General features: G+C 44.8%; 1 protein-coding gene across 1 annotated transcript in view; it reads left to right on the top strand.

Moving 5' to 3' along the window:
• The first annotated feature begins 1596 nt into the window (after positions 1-1596).
• LOC139374611 (thioredoxin-like) overlaps positions 1597-10089 on the top strand; it is a 56364-nt gene continuing 47871 nt past the window's right edge. The window contains exon 1 of the mRNA XM_071115639.1: positions 1597-1815. Within this exon, the coding sequence (XP_070971740.1) occupies positions 1792-1815 (24 nt within the window). The 5' untranslated portion in view covers positions 1597-1791. The remainder of the gene's footprint in view (positions 1816-10089) is intronic.

Raw genomic sequence — 10089 nt, 5'->3', positions numbered from 1 at the left:
AATGGAACACTACATGGGGCTGTCAGTATACCACTGTCTTGATGAACTAGAATGGAACACTACACTACATGGGGCTGTCAGTATACCACTGTCTTGATGAACTAGAATGGAACACTACATGGGGCTGTGAGTATACCACTGTCTTGATGAACTAGAATGGAACACTACACGGGGCTGTCAGTATACCACTGTCTTGATGAACTAGAATGGAACACTACATGGGGCTGTCAGTATACCACTGTCTTGATGAACTAGAATGGAACACTACATGGGGCTGTGAGTATACCACTGTCTTGATGAACTAGAATGGAACACTACACGGGGCTGTCAGTATACCACTGTCTTGATGAACTAGAATGGAACACTACATGGGGCTGTCAGTATACCACTGTCTTGATGAACTAGAATGGAACACTACATGGGGCTGTCAGTATACCACTGTCTTGATGAACTAGAATGGAACACTACATGGGGCTGTCAGTATACCACTGTCTTGATGAACTAGAATGGAACACTACATGGGGCTGTCAGTATACCACTGTCTTGATGAACTAGAATGGAACACTACATGGGGCTGTCAGTATACCACTGTCTTGATGGAACACAACACTACATGGGGCTGTCAGTATACCACTGTCTTGATGAACTAGAATGGAACACTACATGGGGCTGTCAGTATACCACTGTCTTGATTTACTAATGGATGGAACACTACACTACATGGGGCTGTCAGTATACCACTGTCTTGATGAACTAGAATGGAACACTACATGGGGCTGTCAGTATACCACTGTCTTGATGAACTAGAATGGAACACTACACGGGGCTGTCAGTATACCACTGTCTTGATGAACTAGAATGGAACACTACATGGGGCTGTCAGTATACCACTGTCTTGATGAACTAGAATGGAACACTACATGGGGCTGTCAGTATACCACTGTCTTGATGAACTAGAATGGAACACTACATGGGGCTGTCAGTATACCACTGTCTTGATGAACTAGAATGGAACACTACATGGGGCTGTCAGTATACCACTGTCTTGATGGAACACAACACTACATGGGGCTGTCAGTATACCACTGTCTTGATGAACTAGAATGGAACACTACATGGGGCTGTCAGTATACCACTGTCTTGATGAACTAGAATGGAACACTACATGGGGCTGTCAGTATACCACTGTCTTGATGGAACACAACACTACATGGGGCTGTCAGTATACCACTGTCTTGATGAACTAATGGATGGAACACTACATGGGGCTGTCAGTATACCACTGTCTTGATGAACTAGAATGGAACACTACATGGGGCTGTCAGTATACCACTGTCTTGATGAACTAGAATGGAACACTACACGGGGCTGTCAGTATACCACTGTCTTGATTTACTAATGGATGGAACACGGTGATAAACTAGCGTCCTGTCCAGGGGGTTTACTTGATTTCTAACTTACTCCTCAAGTTACTGCGTGTTTCTGAAGAGCAGGTGTAACCTTGTGGTCGTAGGACTGCTGTGCAACAGCAGGCGGATTTAATGGAGAGACAGTTATTGTCGAGAATGAATACAACAGTCTGTTTTCGACAACACACCGTGAATGTGGCGGAAACAAAATAGCGTGGAGAGGGGGGCAGGATTGTTCTGAAATTACATTTACATAACCCGCCCCTGCATAACGAGCTGTCCCGTTCAGTCTGCGTGGTCCACAGTGCCGCTACTCGAAACAGACAACCAGGGAGGAAATATACCGGCAGGAAGGACTGTCACCGTCTCTAAAACTATCAACATGATCATTATAATTGAAGATAAGGTGAGATGCCGTTTCCGGAAGGGGGTATTAGCCCATATAGCTTTTTTAGCTAAAGTGTACTGTAACTAGTTATATTAGGCGAGAATCAGACTTGTTGAAAATGGTCAGGGATAGACAGGCACGTTGTTGCAAACCTCCCGCGTGATCGTTTTACCATGTTTTGGTTTTCAATTTAAAAAACTAGTTAACGTTCGCTAGTTACTTTAGTTAGCGACTTGACAGATGCACAAATGTTTACATTTTAATGAAAATGTATTTCCATGTTTTTGGTGTTGAGATAACTGGTTAACGGTATGGTCTTGACAGAATCAGCAGTGGATTCACCTAAAGCACATTCGCCATGTTGAGATCTCACCATTTTAATAAAAAATAATAAAATTACAACTCTAATCGAAACTATTAAAAAACACGATAATTATTTAATACATCGCCTTTGTATACATGTATACAGCTAACAATTTTTAAAATTATTATTATATAATAATTTTTTAAAGAACAGATAGCTAGAACGACATGGCTGATATGACATATTCACAACGAGTCGTCTTTCTCCGGTTTTATGCAGACGCGCGTGGGCCTTGAACGGGAATAGTGCACAGTAATTCACATGGTGCATTGAACCCTAACTAGTCTATACTATATTAAACGTGAATAGTGCACAGCAATTCACATGGTGCATTGAACCCTACCTAGTCTATACTATATTAAACGCCGGGAGGTTGTAAAAATGTTTAATCGTTGAGGCAACAACTGCTATTTATATACAATGCATGGTTGGTGCGATTTAGCGAAATGTTTTTAACTATAGTTGCACTACAGCAAGTCAAACGTTGAGCCAGAGGTGGCTAACAATCTCGTTAGCCATTTTTTAGCTGCATTTTGTAGTGTTTTTTTGTCGGGCACTGCTTATGCAAAGCCAGCTAGCTACACGGTTTAGCATATGTCTCCATCTTATTGTCACTCGGTCGGTACATTAGACAGATAACGTTATCTAACTCTCTAACCCTGCTAGCAAGAGGTAATGTGCCCCGTCACACGTGGCTCAAATTGTGGGCCACCGCAGATCAAGAATCATGTGCCAAGGATGAGTGTTTTAGCCAGCTGACCCTATCGTCTAAAGACGGAACTAAAGTAAAGATTTATCCGATCTGACATTTAGCAGCGTCTTTCGGCCTGCGTATTCATTATATACTATGTCCCGCCGTTCTTCTTCTTCGATGAGGTTTAAGTTCGCGTTTGGTATCCAATAAATGTTTTGTTACAGCCACCTACTAGACTGGTATATAAGGTATATACGGTATACCTCCCTTATGAATCTCACCCTTCACTCATTAAACCCCACTATTTATATACCCTACCATCTACCATCTAACTCTACACTAAACCCCCCCACTCTACTCCACTATTTAAATACCCTACCATCTACCATCTAACCCTACACTAAACCCCCCCACCCTACTCCACTATTTAAATACCCTACCATCTACCATCTAACCCTACACTAAACCCCCCCAACCTACTACACTATTTAAATACCCTACCATCTACCATCTAACCCTACACTAAACCCCCCCCACCCTACTCTACTATTTAAATACCCTACCATCTACCATCTAACCCTACACTAAACCCCCCCCACCCTACTCCACTATTTAAATACCCTACCATCTACCATCTAACCCTACACTAAACCCCCCACCCTACTCCACTATTTAAATACCCTACCATCTACCATCTAACCCTACACTAAACCCCCCACCCTACTCCACTATTTAAATACCCTACCATCTAACCCTACACTAAACCCCCCCCCCCCACCCTACTCCACTATTTAAATACCCTACCATCTACCATCTAACCCTACACTAAACCCCCCACCCTACTCCACTATTTAAATACCCTACCATCTACCATCTAACCCTACACTAAACCCCCCACCCTACTCCACTATTTAAATACCCTACCATCTACCATCTAACCCTACACTAAACCCCCCACCCTACTCCACTATTTAAATACCCTACCATCTAACCCTACACTAAACCCCCCCACCCTACTCCACTAATTAAATACCCTACCATCTAACCCTACACTAAACCCCCCACCCTACTCCACTATTTAAATACCCTACCATCTACCATCTAACCCTACACTAAACCCCCCCACCCTACTCCACTATTTAAATACCCTACCATCTACCATCTAACCCTACACTAAACCCCCCCCACCCTACTCCACTATTTAAATACCCTACCATCTACCATCTAACCCTACACTAAACCCCCCCCCCACCCTACTCCACGATTTAAATACCCTACCATCTAACCCTACACTAAACCCCCCCCACCCTACTCCACTATTTAAATACCCTACCATCTACCATCTAACCCTACACTAAACCCCCCCACCCTACTCCACTATTTAAATACCCTACCATCTACCATCTAACCCTACACTAAACCCCCCACCCTACTCCACTATTTAAATACCCTACCATCTACCATCTAACCCTACACTAAACCCCCCACCCTACTCCACTATTTAAATACCCTACCATCTACCATCTAACCCTACACTAAACCCCCCACCCTACTCCACTATTTAAATACCCTACCATCTACCATCTAACCCTACACTAAACCCCCCCACCCTACTCCACTATTTAAATACCCTACCATCTACCATCTAACCCTACACTAAACCCCCCACCCTACTCCACTATTTAAATACCCAACCATCTAACCCTACACTAAACCCCCCCACCCTACTCCACTATTTAAATACCCTACCATCTACCATCTAACCCTACACTAACCCCCCCCACTCTACTCCACCATTTAAATACCCTACCATCTACCATCTAACCCTACACTAAACCCCCCCACCCTACTCCACTATTTAAATACCCTACCATCTAACCCTACACTAAACCCCCCCACCCTACTCCACTATTTAAATACCCTACCATCTACCATCTAACCCTACACTAAACCCCCCACCCTACTCCACTATTTATATACCCTACCATCTACCATCTAACCCTACACTAAACCCCCCCACCCTACTCCACTATTTATATACCCTACCATCTACCATCTAACCCTACACTAAACCCCCCCACCCTACTCCACTATTTAAATACCCTACCATCTACCATCTAACCCTACACTAAACCCCCCCACCCTACTCCACTATTTAAATACCCTACCATCTAACCCTACACTAAACCCCCCACCCTACTCCACTATTTAAATACCCTACCATCTACCATCTAACCCTACACTAAACCCCGCCACCCTACTCCACTATTTAAATACCCTACCATCTACCATCTAACCCTACACTAACCCCCCCCACTCTACTCCACTATTTAAATACCCTACCATCTACCATCTAACCCTACACTAAACCCCCCCACCCTACTCCACTATTTAAATACCCTACCATCTACCATCTAACCCTACACTAAACCCCCCCACCCTACTCCACTATTTATATACCCTACCATCTACCATCTAACCCTACACTAAACCCCCTCACCCTACTCCACTATTTAAATACCCTACCATCTACCATCTAACCCTACACTAAACCCCCCCACCCTACTCCACTATTTAAATACCCTACCATCTAACCCTACACTAAACCCCCCCACCCTACTCCACTATTTATATACCCTACCATCTACCATCTAACCCTACACTAAACCCCCCCACCCTACTCCACTATTTAAATGCCCTACCATCTACCATCTAACCCTACACTAAACCCCCCACCCTACTCCACTATTTAAATACCCTACCATCTACCATCTAACCCTACACTAAACCCCCCACCCTACTCCACTATTTAAATACCCTACCATCTACCATCTAACCCTACACTAAACCCCCCACCCTACTCCACTATTTAAATACCCTACCATCTAACCCTACACTAAACCCCCCCACCCTACTCCACTAATTAAATACCCTACCATCTAACCCTACACTAAACCCCCCACCCTACTCCACTATTTAAATACCCTACCATCTACCATCTAACCCTACACTAAACCCCCCCACCCTACTCCACTATTTAAATACCCTACCATCTACCATCTAACCCTACACTAAACCCCCCCCACCCTACTCCACTATTTAAATACCCTACCATCTACCATCTAACCCTACACTAAACCCCCCCCCCACCCTACTCCACGATTTAAATACCCTACCATCTAACCCTACACTAAACCCCCCCCACCCTACTCCACTATTTAAATACCCTACCATCTACCATCTAACCCTACACTAAACCCCCCCACCCTACTCCACTATTTAAATACCCTACCATCTACCATCTAACCCTACACTAAACCCCCCACCCTACTCCACTATTTAAATACCCTACCATCTACCATCTAACCCTACACTAAACCCCCCACCCTACTCCACTATTTAAATACCCTACCATCTACCATCTAACCCTACACTAAACCCCCCACCCTACTCCACTATTTAAATACCCTACCATCTACCATCTAACCCTACACTAAACCCCCCCACCCTACTCCACTATTTAAATACCCTACCATCTACCATCTAACCCTACACTAAACCCCCCACCCTACTCCACTATTTAAATACCCAACCATCTAACCCTACACTAAACCCCCCCACCCTACTCCACTATTTAAATACCCTACCATCTACCATCTAACCCTACACTAACCCCCCCCACTCTACTCCACTATTTAAATACCCTACCATCTACCATCTAACCCTACACTAAACCCCCCCACCCTACTCCACTATTTAAATACCCTACCATCTAACCCTACACTAAACCCCCCCACCCTACTCCACTATTTAAATACCCTACCATCTACCATCTAACCCTACACTAAACCCCCCACCCTACTCCACTATTTATATACCCTACCATCTACCATCTAACCCTACACTAAACCCCCCCACCCTACTCCACTATTTATATACCCTACCATCTACCATCTAACCCTACACTAAACCCCCCCACCCTACTCCACTATTTAAATACCCTACCATCTACCATCTAACCCTACACTAAACCCCCCCACCCTACTCCACTATTTAAATACCCTACCATCTAACCCTACACTAAACCCCCCACCCTACTCCACTATTTAAATACCCTACCATCTACCATCTAACCCTACACTAAACCCCCCCACCCTACTCCACTATTTAAATACCCTACCATCTACCATCTAACCCTACACTAACCCCCCCCACCCTACTCCACTATTTAAATACCCTACCATCTACCATCTAACCCTACACTAAACCCCCCCACCCTACTCCACTATTTAAATACCCTACCATCTACCATCTAACCCTACACTAAACCCCCCCACCCTACTCCACTATTTATATACCCTACCATCTACCATCTAACCCTACACTAAACCCCCCACCCTACTCCACTATTTAAATACCCTACCATCTACCATCTAACCCTACACTAAACCCCCCCACCCTACTCCACTATTTAAATACCCTACCATCTAACCCTACACTAAACCCCCCCACCCTACTCCACTATTTATATACCCTACCATCTACCATCTAACCCTACACTAAACCCCCCCACCCTACTCCACTATTTAAATACCCTACCATCCAACCCTACACTAAACCCCCCCACCCTACTCCACTATTTAAATACCCTACCATCTACCATCTAACCCTACACTAAACCCCCCACCCTACTCCACTATTTAAATACCCTACCATCTACCATCTAACCCTACACTAAACCCCCCACCCTACTCCACTATTTAAATACCCTACCATCTACCATCTAACCCTACACTAAACCCCCCCACCCTACTCCACTATTTTACCCTACCATACCCTACCATCTAACCCTACACTAAACCCCCCCACCCTACTCCACTATTTAAATACCCTACCATCTACCATCTAACCCTACACTAAACCCCCCCACCCTACTCCACTATTTAAATACCCTACCATCTACCATCTAACCCTACACTAAACCCCCCACCCTACTCCACTATTTAAATACCCTACCATCTACCATCTAACCCTACACTAAACCCCCCCACCCTACTCCACTATTTAAATACCCTACCATCTACCATCTAACCCTACACTAAACCCCCCCACCCTACTCCACTATTTAATACCCTACCATCTACCATCTAACCCTACACTAAACCCCCCCACCCTACTCCACTATTTATACCCTACCATCTACCATCTAACCCTACACTAAACCCCCCCACCCTACTCCACTATTTAAATACCCTACCATCTACCATCTAACCCTACACTAAACCCCCCCACCCTACTCCACTATTTAAATACCCTACCATCTACCATCTAACCCTACACTAAACCCCCCCACCCTACTCCACTATTTAAATACCCTACCATCTACCATCTAACCCTACACTAAACCCCCCCACCCTACTCCACTATTTAAATACCCTACCATCTACCATCTAACCCTACACTAAACCCCCCCACCCTACTCCACTATTTAAATACCCTACCATCTACCATCTAACCCTACACTAAACCCCCCCACCCTACTCCACTATTTAAATACCCTACCATCTACCATCTAACCCTACACTAAACCCCCCCACCCTACTCCACTATTTAAATACCCTACCATCTACCATCTAACCCTACACTAAACCCCCCACCCTACTCCACTATTTAAATACCCTACCATCTAACCCTACACTAAACCCCCCCACCCTACTCCACTATTTAAATACCCTACCATCTACCATCTAACCCTACACTAAACCCCCCACCCTACTCCACTATTTAAATACCCTACCATCTACCATCTAACCCTACACTAAACCCCCCCACCCTACTCCACTATTTAATACCCTACCCTACCATCTAACCCTACACTAAACCCCCCCACCCTACTCCACTATTTAAATACCCTACCATCTACCATCTAACCCTACACTAAACCCCCCCACCCTACTCCACTATTTAAATACCCTACCATCTACCATCTAACCCTACACTAAACCCCCCACCCTACTCCACTATTTAAATACCCTACCATCTACCATCTAACCCTACACTAAACCCCCCCACCCTACTCCACTATTTATACCCTACCCTACCATCTAACCCTACACTAAACCCCCCCACCCTACTCCACTATTTAAATACCCTACCATCTACCATCTAACCCTACACTAAACCCCCCCACCCTACTCCACTATTTAATACCCTACCCTACCATCTAACCCTACACTAAACCCCCCACCCTACTCCACTATTTAAATACCCTACCATCTACCATCTAACCCTACACTAAACCCCCCCCCCACCCTACTCCACTATTTAAATACCCTACCATCTACCATCTAACCCTACACTAAACCCCCCCACCCTACTCCACTATTTAAATACCCTACCATCTACCATCTAACCCTACACTAAACCCCCCCACCCTACTCCACTATTTAAATACCCTACCATCTACCATCTAACCCTACACTAAACCCCCCCACCCTACTCCACTATTTAAATACCCTACCATCTAACCCTACACTAAACCCCCCCACCCTACTCCACTATTTAAATACCCTACCATCTACCATCTAACCCTACACTAAACACCCCCCCCACCCTACTCCACTATTTAAATACCCTACCATCTACCATCTAACCCTACACTAAACCCCCCCACCCTACTCCACTATTTAAATACCCTACCATCTACCATCTAACCCTACACTAAACCCCCCCACCCTACTCCACTATTTAAATACCCTACCATCTACCATCTAACCCTACACTAAACCCCCCCACCCTACTCCACTATTTAATACCCTACCCTACCATCTAACCCTACACTAAACCCCCCCACCCTACTCCACTATTTAAATACCCTACCATCTACCATCTAACCCTACACTAAACCCCCCCACCCTACTCCACTATTTAAATACCCTACCATCTACCATCTAACCCTACACTAAACCCCCCCACCCTACTCCACTATTTAAATACCCTACCATCTACCATCTAACCCTACACTAAACCCCCCCACCCTACTCCACTATTTAAATACCCTACCATCTACCATCTAACCCTACACTAAACCCCCCCACCCTACTCCACTATTTAAATACCCTACCATCTACCATCTAACCCTACACTAAAACCCCCCACCCTACTCCACTATTTAAATACCCTACCATCTACCATCTAACCCTACACTAAACCCCCCACCCTACTCCACTATTTA

Source organism: Oncorhynchus clarkii, chromosome 19, assembly GCF_045791955.1.
Source record: "Oncorhynchus clarkii lewisi isolate Uvic-CL-2024 chromosome 19, UVic_Ocla_1.0, whole genome shotgun sequence".
NCBI lineage: Eukaryota > Metazoa > Chordata > Actinopteri > Salmoniformes > Salmonidae > Oncorhynchus > Oncorhynchus clarkii.
Note: the sequence above shows the minus strand (reverse complement) of the source record. Positions and strands in the feature narration are given on the sequence as shown.